This window comes from Triticum aestivum, chromosome 3B (genome assembly GCF_018294505.1).
Source record: "Triticum aestivum cultivar Chinese Spring chromosome 3B, IWGSC CS RefSeq v2.1, whole genome shotgun sequence".
NCBI classification, from domain to species: Eukaryota; Viridiplantae; Streptophyta; class Magnoliopsida; order Poales; family Poaceae; genus Triticum; species Triticum aestivum.
The window spans coordinates 480,155,525-480,180,221 of NC_057801.1; the positions used below are offsets into that span (position 1 = coordinate 480,155,525).

General features: G+C 42.6%; 2 protein-coding genes and 1 long non-coding RNA gene across 8 annotated transcripts; 1 reads left to right on the forward strand and 2 right to left on the reverse strand.

Moving 5' to 3' along the window:
• The first annotated feature begins 1,698 nt into the window (after positions 1–1,698).
• Positions 1,699–15,774, forward strand: LOC123070478 (coatomer subunit beta-1). Its single transcript, XM_044493712.1, has 5 exons — positions 1,699–4,066; positions 4,653–5,165; positions 5,323–5,408; positions 6,334–6,507; positions 15,089–15,774. Exons 1-5 carry the CDS (start codon positions 1,979–1,981, stop codon positions 15,120–15,122), a joined length of 2,895 nt encoding a protein of 964 aa, XP_044349647.1. The 5' UTR covers positions 1,699–1,978; the 3' UTR covers positions 15,123–15,774.
• LOC123070479 (uncharacterized) lies at positions 8,471–15,248 on the reverse strand. 5 transcript variants are annotated; one of them, XR_006433747.1, is made up of 8 exons: positions 15,187–15,248; positions 14,237–14,316; positions 13,850–13,932; positions 13,231–13,310; positions 12,103–12,154; positions 10,826–10,950; positions 10,106–10,223; positions 8,471–8,797 (listed from the first exon to the last, which is right to left on the reverse strand). XR_006433747.1 is itself a non-coding variant. In XM_044493713.1 (6 exons), exons 1-5 carry the CDS (start codon positions 15,230–15,232, stop codon positions 12,108–12,110), a joined length of 336 nt encoding a protein of 111 aa, XP_044349648.1. In that variant the 5' UTR covers positions 15,233–15,242; the 3' UTR covers positions 10,664–10,950; positions 12,103–12,107. The 5 variants fall into 5 exon arrangements, 1 of the variants encoding a protein (XP_044349648.1); XR_006433746.1 differs by having other exon boundaries at positions 10,106–10,226; XR_006433745.1 differs by having other exon boundaries at positions 8,471–10,223.
• A 7-nt stretch (positions 15,775–15,781) lies between the features above and the next one.
• On the reverse strand, positions 15,782–24,254 carry LOC123070480 (uncharacterized). Of its 2 annotated transcripts, none has more exons than XR_006433749.1 (5): positions 24,034–24,254; positions 23,904–23,954; positions 17,906–18,042; positions 17,353–17,404; positions 15,782–16,726 (listed from the first exon to the last, which is right to left on the reverse strand). It is a non-coding gene; the product is annotated as an uncharacterized lncRNA (long non-coding RNA). The 2 variants fall into 2 exon arrangements; XR_006433748.1 differs by having other exon boundaries at positions 17,353–17,399; positions 24,034–24,241.
• Between the last annotated feature and the right edge of the window lie 443 nt (positions 24,255–24,697).

The window sequence follows — 24,697 nt, forward strand, 5'->3', positions numbered from 1 at the left end:
GCACGTACGATCTGGATGGTTGTAGCCGCACGATCTTCGTTGTTGTAACTGCTTCGTTCAGGAAAACAGGACAAAGAAAAATCCATGAGGCCTGTCACCCGCGTCCATGCCGTGATCCTTCAATGCGCCAGCCAGCTCGCTGGCCGTCCTCGCCCTCTTGCCGCCCTCGTCACCGGCGGTCGTCCTCGCAGCACCAACCTCCCCGGTTCCTGAACGAAGAAGACGACACCAACCTCCCCGGTTCCTCGCAGCACCAACCGCCGGCGGTTCCAGCAAGGATGGGTCGCTCCTGTAGCAAATCATCGCTGCCTTCTAGCACGCCTGCCGTATCTGTAGTTGCAGCTCCTAGCCGTCGTCATCGTAGCACGTTCGTCGCTGCACAACCATGCTGCCGGCCGCAGTCCTCAACATCGTCGTTCGCACAAAAATCAAAACGCCGGTTGAAGCTTTTTCTCACGCAATGGAATCTTTTTTTCCACGCCGGTTGAAGCTTTTTACATAGAGTGGAAGCTTTTTCTGAAGCCGACTGAAGCTTTTTTCATCGCGGGTTGAAGCTTTTCTTAAGCCGTTTGAAACTTTTTTCCATTATTGAAGCTTTTTTTCCATGTCCATCGGCGCCCGTCGCTCACCTGTTTGCAGCATCGCCGCGCACCGGTTGTATCAACTCCGTATGTCGCTTACAACATTATAGGGTCGTCGGTTGACGCTTTCATATAAGAGTATGATTGTAGCTTTTTTAGTTCGCGGTGGTTCGATTGGGACTTTTTCAAACTATAACCGAAACTTTTCATATACACGGTTGTAGCTCTTCGGTCGCAAAGTTGTCCAGTTGAAGCTTTGTATACTGTCGGTTGAAGCTTTTGAATTAAACGGTGGAAGCTTTTCTCAAGAATGGTTGTAGCATCATCTCAGCTATCAGACGCCATGGCTGGTCGTGACTCGTGAGACATCGACGGTTAACAGCGTCGTGCGCAAAACTCTTGCAACTCCCCCCGTGGCGACTTCTGCGGCCCTTGCCGTCTTCTTCGCCCCTCGTGGCTTGCCCTAACAGCAAGGGGGCGTCATGCCTGTGCGTGGGGTGCGGAGATGAAGGAAAAGAACGGTTCCAACTAACCCCACATCGTGAGGAAGAAGAAGTGCAAGAAAAGGGAAAAAACGATTTGGAGAAGTAATGCTCGTGGCCCTGTACGACGCACGATCCAGACGGATCGCAAGGCTCGGGTGCGACCGGCCCAATTTTCGGCCGGCGCCCCGGCTCGAAATGTTATCCTTAGTCTAATTACATAAGGGTACTCCCTCCGTCTCAGTTTACAAGTCCTACGCGTATATCTAGGTTGCCAATTTGACCACCCTAATATAAACTATATAACACAAAAATTATATCTTTTAAAAATAGAACATTTGAAGTTTATATTATTATATTTTTTGTAATATATGACTTGTATTAGGTTGGTCAAATTAACGACCTAGGGATACACGCACGCTCTGTAAACTGAGAGAGAGGAAGTAGCATTTTTGCTTGTGAGCGTTATATCATTTGGGAAAAAAAAGAGGAAACAAAAAGGAGTGCGCTCGGACTGGGACGACGAATAGAGTCGGGCTCTGCCGACAGGGCTGAATTGCCATCTATCGTCGTCCGGAGATTTGATGATAACCCCCCCTTCAAAGGCACACGAACTGGGGGGTTATCATCAAATCCCCGGACGACGATAGATGGCAATTCAGCCCTGTCGGCAGAGCCCGACTCTATTCGTCGTCTGACACAAAGGCGACTCTAGTTCTCGGGGCGGTACAAGCTCCGCACGAGGAAAAAATTCCGGCGGACTGCCAGTCGAACTTCTCGGCGTTCAGTCTCTACACCGGCGGGCATCCCTTCTTCAGGTGCCCTCCTCCCAGATCCACCCCACAGGTCATATCAAGCGTCGCAGATCTCGGTCGTGGCAGATCAGATCTGGATCCGGCCCAGCGGCCGCCGACCATGAGCGAGGAGTCCCGGTGCACCTTTCTGGTGCCCTTGGATAAGAGCTGCCTCTCCACGGCCGAGAAGATCAAGGCGGACCTCGAGGGTAGCGACGTCGGCGCCAAGGTCGACGCCCTGAAGCGCGCCATCATGCTCCTCCTCAACGGCTACACGATCCCGCACCTCCTTGCCACCGTCGTCCGCTACGTTGTCCCCTCCGAGGAACACGTCATCCAAAGGCTCCTCCTCCTCTACCTCGAGGTCGTCGACAAACGGGACGGAGCCTCCGGCAAGGTCAGCCCGGAGATGATCCTCATCTCCCACATCCTCCGCAACAACCTCCAACACCCCAATGAGTACATCCGCGGCGTCACACTGCGGTTCCTTTGTCGGCTCAACGAGCCGGAGCTGCTCGAGCCTCTTGTGCCTGCCGTTCTTGCCAACCTCAAGCACCAGCACCCTTTCGTCCGCCGACATGTGTTCTCTGCCATCTCAGCGATCTACCGCCTGCGTGATGGCAAGCAGCTCCTCCCAGATGCGTCTTACATTGTGGGACGTGCTCTCGTCATCGAGCAGGACCCAACTGCACGGAGGAACGCGTTCCTCAGTCTCTGCGACTGCTCCCAGGTTCAGGCCATCTTCTACTTGCTCAGCAATGCTGTCGGCTTCACCGAGTGGCCTGACCCCCTCCAGATGGCCGCCCTTGATTTCTTCCGCAAAGTCTGTGTCAACCACCCTCACAAGAACCATCACAGACGCCTTTTCTGTCGCAGGTATATTGAGGTCATCAGCTCCCTCCTCTCTACTGGCTCAACTGCTGTTGTGTATCACTGCGCGTGCACGCTGTTGTCTGTGTCCCATACACCGACCTTGATCAACGCTGCTGCAAAAACCTACTGCCAGTTGCTCAATTCACAACGTGACAGCAATGTGAAGCTCATTATATTGGACCGCCTGCACGAGCTGCACATCTCGCACCGTTACATGATGGTCAATTTTGTCATGGACATTCTGCGCGAACTCGCTAGCCCTGATCTGGTTGTCAAGAAGAAAGTTCTGGATTTGGTGCTTGGTTTGCTCACCCCACAAAATGTGGGGGACGTGGTGTTTGCCCTGAAGGAGGAGGTCTATGAATTAATGTACAGTCTGCTGGAGTTTGCCAATGAGTACTACCAGATGCTACTGCAGGCGATCCATGCCTGTGCCGTGGTATACCCAAAAGTGGCTGGACCAGTGGTGCACCTCCTCTTGGGCTTCCTTGGTTATGGTGATGTTGCTTCAGCATCTGATGTTGTTCTGTTTATGCGTGAGGTCATCGAGACCAAACCTTTCATGCGTTTCTCCATTATACATGAGCTGATTGGTACATTATATAAGATCAAGGATTCCTTCATCTGTTCGTGTGCTCTCTGGATCCTTGGGGAGTACTCGCTTTCGCTATTTGAGGTCGAGAAAGCCATTTCTACTATTAAGGAGTCACTTGGAGATCAGCCCTTCTATGCTGTCTCCGAGGAAAGCGAGTCAATTGATTCATCCAAGCCAGACCATCCAGCCATGGACTCATCTACTCTATTTTCTAAAAGACTACTTGTCGCTCTTCTAAATGACACTTGTGCCACACAGAGTGCTGCGACCGATGATTCCATTTTTAATCCTGCTCTTACTAGTGGGTTGTTTGATTCCAGGCATAATCTCAGATTTCTCATTATGTCGGGTGATTTTCACTTGGCTGCTGTTGTTGCATGTACGTTGGCCAAGCTTGTGTTGAGGCTGGAGGAGGTTCAGCCATCTAAGGTGGTAACAAACAATGCATCGGCGGAGTCCTTGCTGATCATGGTGTCTATACTGCAGCTGGGGAAGTGCTCTTACCTTCCCCACCCTATTGACAGCGACTCATATGACAGGATTGTGTTTTGTATTAGGTTGCTTTGTAGCACTGATGATCATGCAAGGAAGGTCTGGTTGCTGTCATGCCGCCAGAGCTTCACAAAGATGGTCATTGCTGAGAAGCAGTTCATGAAGAATGAGAAGATGAAGGTCAAGGCACATAATGCCTATGCACATCCTGATGATTCCATTGATTTCTACCACCTGAGGAGCAGGAGGGTGAGAGAGAAATTACTTAGGAGTTCTGATTGATTTCTCTTACTACTTCATTAAGTTCCAGTTAAATCATGGAATGATGCATGCATATCTAGAAAAGAAACATTTGCCTTGATACGTTCAGTAATCAATACATTGGTGCATTTTTCCTGACATTCCATTTTCACCCCAAATTAATTTCTCCATTCGGGATAATGAACAATTTCCTACTAGGCGTACTTTGTATCGTTCAGTGATTCTTCATCTTAGTATACAATCACTTATATTAGGAAAATTAATTGCTCCTTCACAAATAGTACATCCTTCAACCACTAATGGTGCCTGGAGCTATATGTTGAATACTTATAGTACTGTATTATATCAGAGGGATAACAAAGCAGTGTTACTTCTGTCACTGTATAACAATAGCTGATAACGAAGCCATAGTCCACATCTTTTTTGAGGGCGTGTTAAATTAATGTCCTGGAATTCTCTATACTCTATAGCTGATAACAAAGCCATAGTCCTCGATCGTCTTTTCGAGGGTGTGTTAACTTACTGTGTGTGATTCTCTATACTACCATTAATTTCTTTGCATTTTTTTCCGTAGGAACTGGACCAACTTGAGTTGGAAGATGAGGTCCGAGGTGATTTAATGGCTGCAACTGGTGAAGTTATGAAGGGCACATATGATGCAAATAAACTGAAACGCCTTGTTCAGTTGACAGGGTTCAGTGATCCTGTGTATGCTGAAGGATTAGTTACCTTAAATCGATATTATGATATTGTGCTTGATGTTACAGTCATAAACCGAACTGAAGAAACACTGCACAATTTGTGCGTGGAGTTTGCAACAGCGAGTAAAACTGCGATAGTTGAGCGCACTAAGAAGTACACTGTGGCTCCTGAGGCATGCGAGCAAATCCAGGCTAACATTAAGATGTCCTCAACGAACGTTGGAATTATAGTTGGTCGCATTGTTTATGAGACTTCAGATGCAATGGAGCTTTCAGAGGTGATCCTAAAAGATATGATCATTAACATCGCAGATTACATGACAGCTGCTACATGTAGTGATGTAGGTTTCCGGAAAATGTGGGCTGAGTGTTGGTGCAAAATTAAGGTACAAGAGATACTTATATTCTCTTGACTTCAGATGCCTTGTTTTACTTCATTGCATTCAATTAATATGGATTGAAGGGAGTATCATTTTTATGCTCCTTTCTAGTGTAATTCATATGTGTTTGTCTTATACTACTTTTACTGTTCTTTTTTGTCAGTTGAAGGTCAACACGGTGCTTCATGATGAGAATGAATTTGTGAATTTCATAATCAAGTCCACAAACATGACATGTCTAACACCACTGTAAGTTCAAAGAAACTTACCTTTCACATTAATCTGCATGTGACATGCTTTGATACATTAATAATACAGTATCTCTATGAATGCTATGCATTCCATCAAAGTATAGCCACACACAAGAGCATGATATATGTTTTATAGTAACACAACCATGAATTACTCTATCACTTTACTGTTTTTGTATTCCATATATACTAGAGTAACTGTTTTTTGTTTGCATTGCCCATTCCGGCATTATGGTACGAATGTTTGTTTCATAGGTTTTGAGTGTAAGATTCTGATGTAATTAATAACTGAGTATCTGATCACACAAACTACAAGAAATATGCTTCAGTTATTTTCACCAAAGCAAAGTAGCGAACACTAGATGTCCAAATGGAAATTTTACTTTCCTTTGCAGGAACCAATATACTCCAAATAACCATATTTTCATGTAGAACTCTCCAAATAACCATATTTTCATGTAGAAGTACATTTGCACTCTGAGAATGCTTTTCCCGAGGTAATTAGTTGGATCATTGAAAAGCTGTTGCAACGAAGAACAGAGCAGTCTCCTGAACTTTTGGATCGGCTGTATTTCAGTTATGTTTTAATAATGGAAAGGGGTTTAGCCCGGTTAAAAAAACGTAGTACAGAGCTAATCTGTAAGTGTGGGACTTGATAGTTGGAAAGAGAATTCCTGATGTGGAGAGCATGCCAAAAACATAGTTGCATGCCGCTGCCTGTCAGATCGCTAAGGTCGGTGGCCTTTGTACATCATATGTGGTAACTTTACTTTTACATGGAGAGCCGCTGATGGGCTCCCGCGGCAGCACCCGTGTCGGGTGAGCGCCCTTGGCGGCGGCGCCTCGATCTCCCTTCTTCGGCTAGCTCTGCAGTTGCCCAGGCTAGATCCGGAGTCCCGTGCTTGACCTCTCTCTTCTCCAAGGCTCGGCTCAGCGTCAAGGGATGACGCTCTTGCGTCCGCGACGCTCGGATCTCCGTCCTCCGTTGCGGCCGCCGTGACTGGATCTGGGTACCCCGCGGAGCCCTCTCCCACACCAGTGTTGATGGCGCCCTTTCTCCTGGTTCGCCCGGCAATGCTGCTCGTCCGATCCTCGAGGTACCGACTACAGATATCCTTTATATATATACACTATGCTTCCTAGTTTTAAAGCGTCGACAATCAATTCAGGTCTCCAACTAGAATTGGGCCAATTTTTTTGATGGAATCAACAATTTCTCAAAACTTTTTCATTGAATTCTTTTATACTATACACTGTGCTTCCTACTTTTTAAGGTATCACCATTAATTGAGGTATTCAATTTAGGACCGGGTCACCCAATTTTGACTGGGTCAACAATTTCCTGGGCTCTCATTCAATTCTTTTAATTCAATATGTTCTCTAATTTTGAAACCCTTTCATCCAATTGAGATATTCAATTTGGGATTTGTCTTACGATTTTGACCGGGTCAACGATTTTTGAAATCAATTAGCAACAACTGACCTATAAAAATATATCAATCCCACGCGCCATCCCGCCATACAGAAAACCCATGTGATAATGTAGCACAAATATAGTACATTAAACCACCGACATAAATTTTTTCTCACATAAATATAAGTTGGTTAGTGGATAACATATAATCAACCACAAAAGGCCCACCAAATCATCACATTATAAATAAAAATAAAACACGCCCCATCATCTCCCTCACCTGTCAAACTAAATATTCCATCAGTCCCAAACTATAAGGGGTATTAGTTTAATCAAAAGTCGAATTTCTTAAGCTTTGACCAATTTTCGAGCAAAAATATCGACATCCACAATATTAAACAAAAAAAATGAAAATTCATTTCATGATTAATCTAACCATATTGATATAATATTATAGATTTTGATATATTTTCTCTACAAATTTGTTCAAACTTAAAAGGTTTGACTATTTAAAAAAGTAATACACCTTATATTCTGAAACAAAGTGATTTATTTAAGAAACCAAATAACACCAATGGCGCAGCAAAGCATTCCCAACCCTTCTAGTATATTACCTACTAGATCGGCAACGCGCCTCGGCGCGAGGGTGCCAGTCCAACTGATATGGCCAAGCAGTGGAAGTTCAAACTGCATTATGCATTAGTAGAAAGGCAAGTTTAATACATGTACAGGACAACTTAATCAGGATGGAATAAAAAAAAGTTCAATGGTCAAACCCCTGATATAACTCTTTTCCGATTAACATCTGATATTACTCTATATCTCAGTATAGAAATATATCTGATATTACTCAAAGAGTAGGTGTTGGTAGATACTCACAACAGTAATCACCCTGTAAAATATCTAAAAAATGGCCCTATCTACATGCCATCAGCGCATTTGTTATAAAATGTGACATGAAATACCTAAGCAAGGTTTGGTATGATAGAAACCAAAAGCAGGCCATAGCAGTATTAGTCTCAGATAACTTATTTACACTGTTTTTCATACTGCATAATAGTAAACTACATGGTTGACTGTTAGATATATAACTTTGTCCACACGCCTTCTTCCGATTTGCTTGATATATAACTTTGTCCACAATCCTTCATTTGATTTGCTTGCATGTTGCACTGCATGGATATGCTAAAGGACATGTCACGTTAGGCAAACTATTCAAATAGTGCGTCTCATGGACAGCGAGGAACTAATTTGGTCTGTATGAAAGAGAATCACTTTGGATAATATTAAGTGATCTGGATACAATGTAGCCTCTTTAACATAAAAGAATATAAAAGATGAAATTAAATTTATTTTATCTTAGTATTCTACAAGGCACCCAGAAAACATAATAAGCCTACTATACACAGATATCCTCCAAGATTTTTTTAGGCACAAAACTTGATTACACTATGATCTCATCTTATTATGTGCCTAATTATTTAACACTGACAAACATGACATGATTGATCTAGTAAAGGTGCACAATTTCAGCCAAGATTAATGTTGCAAGGTAGCAGTTTTTTGGCACAAAGCTCTGATACAAAAAGGGAAAGGGATAATCACAAGTGCACATCCTTCTATCTAAGGTCACATACAACAACAATTTGAACATGTACTATTAGGAAATTGAAACCTCTCTTCAGTGCTTTAGGAATTTGAACATGGAAAATGTATCATGATATAAAAAAGTTGGTCCTAACAATAGTGAAAGAGATCAACAGATATGGTTCTTCTAATTCTGAGCCCATCTTCGAGAGAAATTACATATTTACATATCTCCTAATTCTAATCCCATCTTTCTATAGTTCAGTCTTCAATAATTATTTCAACATCAACAGTATATGTGAACACCAGGAGGGAAGCAGATGTGTGCCTTCCTTTTGCCTTTGACTTGGTTGAAACAATTAAACCTCTCCCCATAAAAAAGCAGTCTGCAAAAGCATGTTCTAAGCATTTTAGAGCATGCTGGCAATACAAAGCAATAAATGGTTGTACAGCAAAGCAGAAGTGCATATGAGCTACTATTGTGACATTTAGTTATGGATCAAGTGGAGCACAATAAGATCATATTCATAACCTGCAAAACAATAATAAAAGACCTCAATTTATTATTTTCCATGGATTTAAGTATATTCCATGAGAAATTTCTGCTGTAACCAAGTCTCAAGCTCAAACCAAAATATTTTAGCCTCGTTTGACTTTTGGAAACAATTTGATATATTTTTCTAAAAACTTGGTCAAACATGGCCTCGTTTGACTTTTGGAAAAATAAATACACCTTATATAAAGTAACGGAGGGAGTAGTATGGAAGTTTCTAATTAATAGCACTCTTACAGAGCATGATTAAGGCGCCGCATTCAACATAACAAATCAAGATCACTCCTATAATTTGAAACACATAGGCCTACTGCATATGCATGTCACACAGCTGGACAGAGGGCTAGTTGAGTGATCTTCCTCAACCTTTGGGCCAAGGGGTAACCATCAGTCCACCACCACCTCATATGATAATCATATATAGAAAATAGTAATGAGTCCAAAACAAAATTGCTACCCTGTACAAATATTAGCGGTCCAGCTAGATGATGCCCATTTCTAAAATATATAAAACACACTTGTCATAGGAGTGTTATCAAAATGCCTTGTTTTGCAATGGATACATATTGAACAATTTCAAGTGTAAACAAAAGTAATTTTGGCAAATACAGCTTCTTTACTCAATGTAGCATGTTCGAAGAAATTAGTATGTGCTTGAATATCTGGATTTGATGCCTTGTTTCTAGATTACAAGCACAACCCAAATATATAGATATGGTTATACAAATACAATTAGTTGGAGGTTGCAGGCATCCAAAGAATAATACTGACTGTAGTCTATTAACTAAAACGACACTTTCTGGAAACAATTCATATTCTGGAATGGAAATCGCATCAAGATAAGACCATGCCAAAAGATAAAGTTGTATTTTAGAACTGAAATTATTTGCATCCATTTGATTATTTTCTGATGTTTTTCTGTTATTGAGCTGTAACCTAAAAGTATATGACCAAGAGATAGCAGGGACGTAAAAATTCAGAAACTCTCTAGCCAGAGCACTCATAGCCGGCTCAGTTTATCTATCAATGCTACCAATTGAATTCACATGTCCAAACGACACATCACAGGGTTGTTCAGGGCGGCCCGAGTTAAAATCTTTTCTTTCCGAAGCTAGGAATATTTATGTAGTTTAGTTAGTACCTTCCTTTTCTGACTTGATGCTGGTGGTAGCGGTAGTAGGCATCAAGGTCATCGCAGGGCTCCTCCCCGTCGTAGCTACTCCACCCCACGTCCCAGAACCCGTTGTACTGGATACTGACTGCTGCAGGAGTAATCCCAGCACAGGTCAAGTCAGAGATCATCACATATATGTATCACTTTCATGCAACTGTTTTAATATATAGAAAAGCGTATATGGAGCATAGGACACTGAGCAAGATATACAAAAATATAAAAATCCATTCGGTGGCAGCCAAGAGGGCCGAGAAAGTAACTAAGGGACCAAGCTGAACATAATGGAACACCAGAGATGCTATATAAATGAAGATATATATTAACTTGCTTCGCAAGACCAATGAAGATATATATTAACTTGCTTCGCAAGACCAATGGACAAATGAAGATATATATTAACTTTGTACCATCTACTTTTATTATTGATTCCTATTTACACAGTATAACCAAATAAAAGAAAAAAGCACGAAGATTTGGCTCAAAGTATGATAGAACTCATGATTGATCTACTCGATCAGATTGTCATGGTCATCAGGCAGTAACCGCGCCGCATGCTCAGCTTTGTGCCTGCACAAGTTGCATCAAAGGCAAATCGCCAATCCATTTGTTTATGGAACCAGAACACTAAAATACATATATGATGTGAGGTCACAGGCAAATGAAAGCAATGGGGAGGGAGACAATTACCAGCCAGCTTCCTTGCAAGGTAAAGGAAGGGCTTCTCCTAGTTGTAGTTGCTCTTGGCTTTAACCTGCCAGTTCTTCACAGAAACCTTGTTACTGCAGAGGACAATGGAGATGTTCTCACACACCCTGCAAGAGTTAATATCCAGACATCAGAAATCCAAACTGCAATTTCACTTACATGTAGTAGAGAGCAGATGATTGATTCAGAAGCAAACATGCACAGGAGTTAATATCGACAACGACTATAATGAGTAGCTCACAAATATAGACCACAGAACCTAGGCGCCAATGAACTACCCACATGTACACAACAGCCTAAAATGGCATCCAGCAAGGCATTAACCTAAAATGTTAACCAGATCGGCAACGCGCCTTGGCGCGAGGGTGCCGGTCCTAACGATATGGTGAAGCAAGTAATTCTCGAGTTAGTAGAAATCCTGGTTTAGCGTACGTATTGAAATAGGACAATAAAATAACGAAGAAGAAGAAGAGGAGGAAAAAGAAGAAGAAACATTCATTTCTAATAGAAGACATCATCGAGTTCAACATCGTCGTGAGATTGTTCAGTACATTCATGAGACCATGAAAGGTAACCACTTCCATCCAGTTCAGTACCAAGAGGGCGAACATGAGAGAGCAATGTCCTAATCTAAAACAAAGTTTGCAGCACATCCATGCATAAGCAAGGCAACTGCCCAATATAGATTAAAGTTATGCCAAAAACAACTTCGCTACAAAGGTAACATCTAAAAAAGCAGGTTACTAAACACTTACTAATGATTCAATACTAAACATCAAGATTCATCACACGACATTGGATAACTTCACACCAAATCATACTTGTTGTAAAAAATATACAAATATACTCAGAACAACCTTCCAGGAGCGTTAGTGCATTTCATAAAACAATGATGTAAAGGGGGACATCCACGATACAACATATTTGTTGGCCCTCAAATTTCACTTCTATCTTCATCTATATTGGAATTCCAAAGAGCGGTCTTAGGGACTCGTTCCCTGTCCAGCACCATGCTCCAGCGCTCAGGTCCAAACCATAAAGCAGGTTACAGTGATACATAGTCTAGATGGTGTTGAGCAGAAAAAAACCACGATATATTACACAAGAAAGAACATGCCATTCTTGTACATAAGTGAACCCCTAACAAAGCAATGCCCTAGATTACTTGGGTATCATCTTCACACCCCCATGAGACTCCAGGTTGTAGCCTTAAAGATAAATGTAGACAAACCCTGACAAAGAAAGTAACGTTTGTGTACCTCTTTCAAACTGGGAGAATCCTGACAGAGAGGCATGAGACCACTGAGAATCCTGACAGAGAGGCATGAGACCATAAATAGTAGTATTGGTCGAAGGAAAATCATATGATATCTAAATGGGAAAAATTAATTATGTATATATGAAATGCTATAAATTCATAATGGTCAGGACAAAAGAGGACCAGCGAGCACAGAAACACGCATCATGTCATTCACATTCAAATGAGAAAAAAAAACAGCATGATTTTATCTTGAACACCAAACAATGTACACAATGTAAAAGGGCATGATACCAACTCCGTTATAGCTGAACTTATCTAATTAGTAGTAAGAAATTGGATAATGCACGTGCATGATCACATCTCATCATTCTATATAAGTAGATGGATCAGTTCATAAGCATGAGCGAAAGCTCATTAGTATTCTTACTTATACTCATATGGCGTGCTATTTTTATACTCATAACGCACATTCTTTTTTGGCTTTATCTGTTCACAAGCAGACAAAACATTTCTAGCTGCTTATGCTTATGCTTATCAGTTCTGCCTTCCCATTAACCTCTGGAAGTTTTCAGTTATTATACCTTAATATCAGCAGATTGTATTAAACTAAACCAAATAGTACCTACGGTCCATGATGCATATCATCCAGTGAACCTGCCTAAGCATATAAATTAGTGAAATATTCCGGTGGTCATGTGAGCACACAATAGAAATAGACAATATCGTGGATTATATTTGCATGAGGTATGTCACTGCACACTACGTGTGAACCAATTACCTAGCCAACTTTTGAAAGCGTGTATACAGTAAAAGAAATGGTGATATGCAAAATAATAATGGAAGTATGTTCATAAATCAGTTAACCTTTAACAATATCATCATCTAATTATGCTACAACTATAATATGTTCATCATTACAAGAAACAACAATTTTTTTTTATTGATTAGCACTGAACGGAGACACCAAATTATGATGTAAGATCTTTTCCAAGATGAACATGTAAGGTTGAAATCTAATAAGCCGATGCAGAAGGAAATACCAAAGTAGAACTGGGTAACGGAAAGTATTCTGGCATAGCAAATAATGCAGGCACAACAAAAACTGGGTCGCCGGTTTCTTAGTTACCTTCAAGAGATGCCATATATCGGATAATTGATTCGGAGCGGCCTACATCAGAGCAGTTGGGCATCCACTCTTTAACTACCCTGTAATATGACAAAATATATTGCCATCTGGTCAGAGCTAATGTTTAATCTAGTTTTAATATTGTGTTGACACTCTTAATTGCGCTCATCACAAAAAACCTATTTTGACATTACCTTCCACGACATAGAATTCTTAGGTACCCGATAACTATGATACAACAAATGAAAAGGAGCGTTTGAAACCAGTTTCTTGTTATTCAGAAGTTACATATTCTAGAAAACTTGCACATCCAACTTATCTATCAAGTATACAGCTGGGTCCACATAATAATAATATGGGACAACTTGGGTGCATGAGTTCTTTCATATATGTGCAACATCACGTGATCTATGAGTCTGCCATACTTATATCTTACTGATAGAAGACAACTTAACTAATGATGAAGATGTTGCTAACCAGCACATTCTGAATGCTAAGCTCCTCACCAAAACATTTCAGTAAATTACTATGGGCTTCCATAAAGATATCACTTAACAATGACATACATTAAAGCATTAAGCCGCTACATATTACACCATTAAGGAATTTCTTTCGGCACCTTATTTGCAACTGGTCCTTGAGCAAGATATGGCTTTTCATCTCGTACATGGTGGAAGCCATATACAACTTGACCATCCATCCCTATCCAAAATAAATTGCACACCTTAGCAATGAATCAAGGATCTAACAAATTTAAACCGAGCATTTGTTTCTATCATTTTTTCACCTAGAGAAGTGATTGCTACATAAGAATGAAAAGCACAATCTGCGAGGAACTCGCAAAGCCAATAAGTACATACATCATTTTAGAAGGGCACGAACATAATTTTTCTCCATTAGGACTTTTGCAATTTATTAGGAAGAATTTGTTTAAGGAGATCCATTTGGCAAGCACAGGTTGATCATGATGCAACAGAGAACATTCACCATGTAAAATCAAGATTACCTGAGACTGTGTTGTGGACCAGCCAAACCATTCAGTGTCGCTGCAAAAGAAAGGTAAGGATCCAACAGAGCAGTTCCAGCCTGTGATAAAATAAATACCATTAGTGCTAGATAAAAAGGTTAGTGCGTGTAGGGGGTATAAACAGGAAACAATTAAACAACCAATGCACACTGAGCTAGTAGGATCAAGCAACGACACAAATAATTGAAGGCCAACCAGTCTCTCTAAATTAGCAGACCACAAAGTTGCTCCACCTCAAAAAGGATACAACTTGCACAACTACAAATTAGGCGTCTAAATTATGCTATTTTCCATTACAACAATGATGCGTCGCACGGGCACCAGTACCTTCACTGCCCAGGCAACATCATAATTATATTGGTAAACATTTGTTATCATATTTTATCTCTAGTTCTTGCTCCCATAAGTTGTGGGGCGGGAGGCTCGCCTTATTACGTTGCTAGGGCAGGCAGCAGTTGCAGGCTTGCAGGAGGATGTCGGAGACATGATCCTCCCATCGCAGTCACTTATGGGAGACGGAACGTGACATCCAGGTCTCCTCTTCCTCCCCCATATCTATGTTGGTGTTGCTTGGGCAAGTAGTGATCTAAACACTCTTATATTTCTGTACAGAGGGAGTACATGGTTATAGTTTCAGTTTTCTACATGGAACAACAAGGGGTGGTTCTATGACATGTTTTTTTGCTTGCTGTTTATAATGTCCAGTTTAGTTTGTAAATCCTAATAATTTCTCAAGTAGTGCAAATCAGTGTCGAACCATCAAATTAAACTGATGTTTTGTTAGTGAGAAACAACTTACTATTTGTAATGTTGTTATGATTTTTCTTTTAGTAAAACACTGCAAGGAGATTCGTATTCAGTCTAGCTGCTTGCCCCCCTGCTTGAAGTGCATAAAGATGACCACGAGCACATTAAAGAAAGAGAGTTACCTAGCCCACCACCAGAGGCACAGGAGCATCCAAAGGTCCGCTCCATCAGAAAGCAGTGGCAGGCAGGAAAGCCGACGCCGACGAGGAGCCCACCCAGCCTGCCTGCGTGAGGAAGAAACCAAGCGCATGCATGAGAGGGAAGGTAAGTGAGAGGGGGAAGAGCAAACTGAAGCAAATATGGGTACCAACCTTGACCTTGAGGAGGAACATCGCTGGCAGTTGGAGCGGATCAGAGCAGCGGCCTCCATAGCAAGCAGAAGCATGCGTCACTCGATTTGGAAGCAGTCGAGCAGGAGCAGATGTGGATTCGTCTCCCGGCGCGCGAGCATCTCTTGACGGATGCACGACGACGACGAAGCCGAGGATGGATCGACCTCCTCACTCCTCCTACCAAGTCCGGAGGAGCAACGACCATGCCGCAGACAGCTCGGCATCCTCACCATCTCCGCGGCCCGCGCTCAGTCAAGAGCATGTTCCTTTTCTTGTCCCAGCCCAGACAATTTGATCTAGGAACCCTGTTTAAAAAATAAAAATAGGAATTGTACTGCCTTGACAGTTGATGAATAGATCAGAAATTTTCTCGCCAAACAAAACAACAATCAAACTGAAGATGGAACGAAACAACACTTGCGCACCAGACTTGTACAATAACTGGAGACTAAGTTGTTGTAAGAAAGTGAGAAAATATATCTGTCAAAAAACAACCCACAACTTAATAAGCAGTCAAGTATGTCTCTAGAAAGAGGCCATACTGCCACACCTACAGGGCTCTGTTCTTCACAAACATGCAATTGATTATCATATTCTCGTATAACTGTTATACTTTGAGACAACCAGATAGAGCAAACTCGTATACTTGGTAATAATAAAAATCTAACACAGCAAAATTTCTCTATTTGAATATGTTCTTTCCTAAAGATATGTCATCATAAAATAACATATCTGTTATAACCAGTTATACAATAAGTACCCTAAACATAAATAGCATCATTGGATAGTGAACCTTTGAACTATATGGTGAGAGCAGCCATCTCCTCGATTTTTCAAGTTCTGCTATCGTTAGTGCTTGTTCTACTGAGTTTGGGCACATACGTTGACACTCTCCGGAGCTACTCAGCTGTTGCAAATAACACCAAGGGAGACACAATCCTGTATGAAGCCTTAGTCATGGTATACTGTAATCTTTTATTTAAGAAAAATGCCCATTATGGGTGATTTCATTAAGAATATTAACAGGTTACATCATATGCCAATGAGTTCAATACATAGAAGGACAGAAGGGAGATGAAGCACAACATGTATTTAGTATAGGTAGCATGCCTGCTAATTTAGCTCCCAACCAATGCACTGGCTTTGCTTCTGTGGAATTGTCTTCTTCTCTAATTACCAAAACTGTTGGTCAGCTGCTATTAAATGGTCAATAATATCGTCCGGCTGGATGAGACATCTCTCACCTATGATGACTCATTTGTGAGATACTCCTGAGAACCTGAGTGAACAGAGCTAGATGCTTTGATCTTGGATGTGGACTCCAAGTATACTGATTAAGAATGCAAATAAGGGACACATTAGAGAAGCAAGTTGTAAGAAAATCATGCTTATTTGCAAGTTAAGATATGTTCAGGTTAAACCACACACTGGGATATCTTAGGGCGATTTGCGTTTTAAATGTACTTTTAGGCTACCTACATGTTTGGTTCTGCATATAAATGAAGATCTCAGCACAAAAAAATAAATAAAGAATACACTATTTGTCACTATCTAAGCAGGTGACCAAGAATTTCAAAGGAATTAACCGTATGACAGTAAATTAAATAGTCACCATCTTAAATAGCATAAGAACAACATACACACCAAGAAGAAACTACACGGCATAACTCAATAGCTATTTAAAAGAAGTATTCCATATAATATATAAAACTTGCTTCTTATTCCTTCTATTACCTAGCGACACACAAAGAGAACTCATTATTTAGCTTAAAATCATTACTATTCCATTTTGTGGAAATTCAAAAAAGAAAAATAATTTTAGCAGAACTAAAAGTTACTTTAAATCATTAGTTACCACTATTAATGATATGAAATTCCCTCATTTGAAATTGAAACACTAACATACATGTTGTGTGCTGCTCTTTGTTCAAGCATGGGTAAGGAACAAAGTCTTACTTGGATTCTGCAGAAGCTACCTTATATCCTTCCACTTCCTCTCATTTCTTCACTACCAGAAAAATGAGCCCGTCAACATTACAGGATAAAGAAAAATATGTACATCCGTGAAGCAAGCTCATGTAAAATTAGGTAGCAAGGCATGTGAACAAAAGATAGATTAACCTATTTTTCTGCAAGCCTCAACAAAAGGATTGAACAGAAAAATTTGCTTCTTGGATCAGAACATACACACAATCGGTGATCAATGGATTCCAAACTGGTAAAATAGAAAACAATATGGAAGTTCTTAATTCAGTGAATTTTTATATTTTTACATTTTAATACTTGACAATTCAGGAGGTAAAAACAATAGCAGGATGTTCCTTGAAACAATAAGAATAAACATGACTTGATTTGAAGATGAATCTCGTTTTCTACACAACTTATGGGATAACTCATAGCTTCATTTTGGTTTCAAGTTTAGCAGTGCTAATTGTCGCTAGCGCACTAAAATTAGGCTAGAGATACCACAATATCAGCAAGCAGCAAGGATCAACAAAAGGTAGCTCACCCAGGTTGCCACCATGTTGAAGCTCTCTGTAGTTAACCGATTCATCCCCTTGAGCCCAGTGGAGAACTTCTGCCATGTTACTTCCGTTTCCAATTCCTGAATCTTGCATGTATAGACCTTATAAGGTCCACATTCTCCTTGGAAAAAAATATAACAATTCAAGTATTGTGGCATGACAATGTGCACAGAAAACTTTATTTGATTCGAGATATAATTTTATGTCATATCCTTGCCATAGGCGAACCTAGGATTTGGGATTTTGGTACAAGATCTGAAGTTCCAGAGAAAGAGTGTCGTGGGGAGGAAGAAGATGCAGCTGGATACAGAGGAGGACGAAAAGGGGAATCAACTCTACAATGCCTACCCCCTCTACTCGGCACGTTATATAGCCGTGCCTACAAGCCCACTGGGCTCACACTCGCACACGGCCCAGTGCCTGGTTTGAGTCTTCGGTCGTCGTTCCGCCACCCGATTGCGCCTCCTTCCCTCGAAGACGTACTTCCGTCAGTGCTGGTGCAACCTTCAGCGTAGCAGTACTGACATGAGCTCCCCCTGAAATTCCAGCTTGTCCCCAAGCTGGTGCCAATGGAAAACGTTGGTGGACTGTGTCATAGTCCTCCCAAGTAGCACTTGCTGCTGGCAACCCAGACCATTTGATAAGAACCTGAAGCAAGGAAGCATTCCCCTTCTTGACCAGGCGTCTGTCCAAAATTTCCTCAGGAACCACATTCATCCTGTTAAGCAGCGGTGGTTCTGGCAATGTCGTGTAAACTGGTGTGTGATCTGGCACGTGAGTTTTCAATTGAGACACATGAAACACAGGATGTATCTGACTGGTGGATGGGAGTTCCAGCTTGTAAGCCACTGTTCCTACTCTCTCGAGAATTTTATACGGCCCAAAGAACTTCATTGCCAGCTTTGGGTAAGGTCTGTTGACCACAGAAGCTTGAGAATAAGGTTGCAGCTTCAAGAACACTGTATCTCCCACCATGAACTCCCTGAAAGTCCTGTTCTTATCTGCATCAGACTTCATCTTCGTTTGAGCTCTGTTCAAGTGTTGGTGCAAAAATTCAGAGTACTGTTGCCTTTCATTAAGCCAGTCCTGCAATTCCAACTGTTGTGATTGCAAGGGTTGAGGTAGATTTCCCAAGTTTGGCTCATGTCCATAGAGTGCTTTGAATGGAGTACATCCCAGGGAAGAGTGATAAGTAGAGTTGTACCAGAATTCTGCTAAAGGAAGCCAAGCTGCCCATTGCTTTGGAGTATCATTGACAGCACATCTCAGGTACATTTCTAGGCATTGATTTACCCTCTCAGTCTGGCCATCAGTTTGTGGGTGATAAGCAGTTGACATCTGCAGTTTAGTGCCCCACAATTTGAACAATTCTTTCCAGAAATTACTGGTGAAGATCTTGTCTCTATCTGACGTAATGGTGTAGGGCATACCATGTAGTTTTACCACCTGCTGCAGAAAGATATGAGCAATCTGAGCTGCCGTGTATGGGTGTTTAAGGGGTATAAAGTGACTGTACTTAGTGTATCTGTCCACAACTACCAGAATGCAAGAGGATCCATTGGACTTGGGAAGGCCCTCAATAAAATCCATGGAGATATCCTCCCAAGGGCCCCTAGGTATTGGTAAAGGTGCCAACAACCCAGGATATTTGCAGTTTTCATGTTTAGCTTGCTGACATATCTGACATTGTTGCACAAACTCCTTAACTGCAGTTTTGATTCCGGCCCAATGAAATAGCTTCTTGATTTTCTGATAAGTAGCCAAGCTACCCGAATGCCCTCCTACAGGAGAAGAGTGTAGTGCCTCAATGATCTTAGTCTGTAACCCTGCATTTGCTCCCACCCAAATTCTTCCTTAATGTTTTAATAGACCATTGTCCAAAGAATATTCAGTTTCTTCCTCAGGGTTAACAGCTAGCTTCTGCAAAAATTGTTGAGCTTGTGTATCGATATCATAGGAATTGAGGATTTCCTGAATCCAAACAGGTTGAGAAGTAGACACAGCAGGCAATGCAAATACATGGCCTATTCTGGAAAGTGCATTTGCAGCTTTGTTCTCCGGACCTTTCTTGTACTGAAAAGAAAACTGCAATCCCACTAGTTTAGTCATTGCTTTTCTCTGAAGATCTGAAGTAAGTTCTTGTGTTCCTAACTGACAGAGGCTCTTGTGGTCTGTTTTGATGACAAAAGGACCTCTGGAAATATATTGTCGCCATCTTTCAATGGCCATAATAATTGCCATGAACTCTTTCTCATAGATACTCAGTTTCTGGTTAGCTGGCCCTAAAGCTTTGCTGTAATAAGCCACAGGATGCCCTCCCTGTGTTAAAACAGCTCCAATACCACTATCACAAGCATCCGTTTCTATGCAAAAGGGTTTTGCAAAATCTGGCAATACTAGGACTGGAGTAGTGGACATAGCCTGTTTTAACTGATCGAATGCAGCTTGAGCTTGCTCGGTCCACTCAAAACTTTTCTTCTTCAGTAAACTAGTCAGTGGTTGTGCCAAGATGCCATAGTTCTGCACAAACTTCCTATAGTAGCCAGTGAGACCCAAAAACCCCCTGAGTTCAGTAACTGTAGTTGGTCTTGGCCATTGTACCATAGCGGTAGTTTTGGCAGGATCAGTGGACACCCCCTTATCAGAAATGATGTGACCCAAATATTCCAACTCCTGTTGGGCAAAAGAGCATTTACTGAGTTTAGCAAACAGCTGGTGCTCCCTTAAAACTGAGAGGACTTCTTGAAGATGCTATTGATGTTGTTCCAAATCTTCACTAAATATCAGAATATCGTCCATGAATACTAGCACAAATTTTCTGATAAATCTTGCAAAAATTGCATTCATCCAGTGAGACCCAAAAACCCCCTGAGTTCAGTAACTGTAGTTGGTCTTGGCCATTGTACCATAGCGGTAGTTTTGGCAGGATCAGTGGACACCCCCTTATCAGAAATGATGTGACCCAAATATTCCAACTCCTGTTGGGCAAAAGAGCATTTACTGAGTTTAGCAAACAGCTGGTGCTCCCTTAAAACTGAGAGGACTTCTTGAAGATGCTATTGATGTTGTTCCAAATCTTCACTAAATATCAGAATATCGTCCATGAATACTAGCACAAATTTTCTGATAAATCTTGCAAAAATTGCATTCATTAAACATTGGAAGGTAGCTGGAGCATTTGTCAACCCAAAAGGCATAACTCTAAATTGATATTGCCCTTGATGTGTTTTGAAGGCAGTTTTTTCCTCGTCACTTTCCACCATTCGTATCTGGTGATAACTAGACCTGAGATCTAATTTGGAAAACCACTTTGCACCTGCCAGTTCATCCAGCAACTCATCTACGACAGGCAAAGGAAACTTGCTTTTTACTGTCACTGAATTCAGTCTTCTATAATCCACACAAAATCTCCATATTCCATCTTTTTTCTTGACCAACAAGACAGGTGATGCATAGGGTGACATGCTAGGTTTCACAATTCCTGCTTGGATCATCTCCGCTACTTGCCTCTTGATCTCATCTTTTTGTAAGGGCGAGTATCTATAGGGCCTGGAATTCACAGGTGCACTGTTTGGAAGAAGAGAAATAGCATGATCAAATTCTCTGAGGGGGTAATCCTTTAGGTTCTTGAAAAACATCTTCAAAAGTTTTAATAGTATTCTGAATGCATTCAGGAACAACTGATGTTTCCACCACAGCCATTCTGGACAATACAGCTGTGGCCCAAATATCATTGCCCTTCTGGCACTTCACCACTTGCTCCATGGATAGCTCTTGCAATTCTGTAACTGGAAGAGTCTGCAGCCCTTGTAGCATGATTGTTTTATCTCCCCTCTGAAACTGAATCCATTGATCTTGCCAATAACAGACCATAGGGCCCCACTGGATAGCCAGTCCATACCTAAGATTGCATCATATCCTCCCATAGCAAGTACTTTCATATCAGTGGTAAATGTGTGGCCCTGTATCCACCATTCTAGTCCCTGAATGTGTTGTGTGCACTGTAGCTGTTCACCATTTGCCACTTTGACTATTAGTGGTGTTGGTAGATCCTGAGCTTTGTACTTGAGTTTGTCTGCCAGCTGTTGGTCAATAAATGTGTGAGAACTGCCCGAATCCAACAAGAGGAGCATGACTTGATTGCCAACCAATGCTCTCAATCTGATGGACTTAGTATTGGTTGTGCCCGAAAGTGCATTCACAGATAAATAAGCAGCTGCTTCCTCTGCAGCCTCTTCTACTGCAATGGCATTAAGAACATGGTCAGATAATTGCACTTGTTGTTCTGCAGCTTCAATTGCTTTGGCTTGGGCATTTTGCTTGCTAGTGCAAACATGGCCAGGGCTGAATTTCTCTCCACAGCTGTAACAGAGACCATTCTGTCTCCTGTAGTCCTTAAGCTGGCTTGCTTTCCACATATCTCCTGCGGAGAGCTGGGATTTTCCAATATAATCTCCTTTGGTCGTACTTCCCTTGTGAAAACTGAATTTGCTAGTTTTAGTGGCTTGCTGTTTAGCTCTTTCTAACAGTGCTTCTTGCACCAAAGCATACTCCACTGCAATAGTAACAGTGGCTGGTAACTGAATTTCCACTGCAGCTCTGATTTCTTCTTTAAGACCCAACATGAATTGAGTGACCAACATTGTTTCACTCACTCCTCCCTCATACATCCGGACCTGGTACACCAGCTGATGGAACGCAGATCTGTATTGTTGCACAGTACCTTCCTGTTTCAATACAAGCAGCTCTCTCATGCAGTTCCTATGCACATTCACATCAAATTCCTGTATGACAGCAGCACAAAATTTTTCCCAAGTGCCATAATGATCTGTTAGTTTATAAGCCTGAAACCAGTGTGCTGCATTACCAATCAGATGCAGAGATGCGGACATCAACTTAAAGGACTCAGGGATCTGATATAACTGGAAATATGCTTCACAATTATCCAACCAAATACGGACTCCCTCTCCCTCGAATTTTGGAAACTCCATTTTCGGCATCCAAGTCCGCTTGTTTTGCTGTTCCTCCAAGGGACGTGGGGAATTTGGTACCTCCTGCTGATGAGATGCGCGGTCCCGCGGAGGAAGTAATGGTGGCGGAGGAGGTGGTGGTGGTGGTTGCGCATGCGTCGAAAACGGTCGCCCACCGCTCTGACCCGTAGTCGGAGATGCGGCCAAACATCCCGGCTCCGCCAACCTGTTCAAATCAGCCTCCCGTGCATTGCTTGACTGCTTCAGATGACGAGCCACTTGAACTTGTTCCTGATGAATCTCCCCGATCGAACTCACCGACAGATCCACCTTGCTCTGCACTTGATCTAGGCGCTGCACTTGTTCCTCGAATTTCGTATCCAATCCATCAAGCTTGGCCTGGATCGCCTCGATCCCATCCACCTTGGCCTGCAGGAGCCGCAGCGCCTCGAACTCCTTCATCACGCGCTCCTCGAACGTTCCCATCTCGTCTCGCAGGTACCTTGTTTGAGCACTCGGCTTGAACGGCGCCGTTGCCGCCTGCTCTGAATCGACCCGAACGCTGATCTCGGATTTACAGCCGATCGCCGCAGCAATCAGCCCACCAACCAGTCGGTGTTACCGGATCGATCTCGAGGATTTAGGCGTAGCGGGGACCGACGAAGCTCTGATTACCAACTGTCATATCCTTGCCATAGGCGAACCTAGGATTTGGGATTTTGGTACAAGATCTCAAGTTCCAGAGAAAGAGTGTCGTGGGGAGGAAGAAGATGCAGCTGGATACAGAGGAGGACGAAAAGGGGAATCAACTCTACAATGCCTACCCCCTCTACTCGGCACGTTATATAGCCGTGCCTACAAGCCCACTGGGCTCACACTCGCACACGGCCCAGTGCCTGGTTTGAGTCTTCAGTCGCCGTTCCGCCACCCGATTGCGCCTCCTTCCCTCGAAGACGTACTTCCGTTAGTGCTGGTGCAACCTTCAGCGTAGCAGTACTGACATTTTACACACCTGCTCACTGTAAAGTTCTGAATTTCTTAACCCAGGTAGAGAGACTTTTTTCTGCAACAACCGAAAGATGCACAAAACAACATTAGAGATAAAAATGAACTAATTTGATTGGTGAATGCACCAAACCCACCTGAAGTTACTACGGGAAAACAGAAGTTCACACTGCAGCTGCTATATTGACTACTCAATTTTCTTATCTCTGTTGTAACTGGGTCTCTGTTTGATCTATTCAATTTCAATAGGATACATAAGGATAAACATATGATGGCAACCCAAATAAAGTATGCAAAGATTTATTGAAGGATAGAGCAAGCTTACCGTTGCTTTGCTGTGAATATTTTGTACACAATCCGTGGCTTAGCTTGCGAACAACCCGAGTGGCGGCGACCGGCGAGCAGGGAGAGGGCAGCCGCACGGGCTAGGTAGCCACGAACACGCACATGAACCAGGGGTTCGAGCACCCAAGCAAACGCCCCACCAGCATGCGCTCGTACTCGTGCACATGGCAGCAGTGGGGGCAGACCGTCCAGAGCACATCTCTAGGACGGAGACGCCGCCGGGAGCAGCAGGAGCGAAACCGGCGCTGGTGGAGGCGCTCTCGAAGAGGTGGGCGAAGGCCTCTTCAACGGCGCGAAGGGCGGTGTCAGCCGGGGATGGGGATCGCGCCGAGGGGCCAGGAGGTTGGCGAGGTGACGAAAGGCCCGCTTGACGTCCGGGGTGTCGGGGTTGGGCTGGAGCTGGAGGATGAAGAGGGAATCGGGGCGGCCGGAGGGGAGGAGGCACTCGACGGCAAG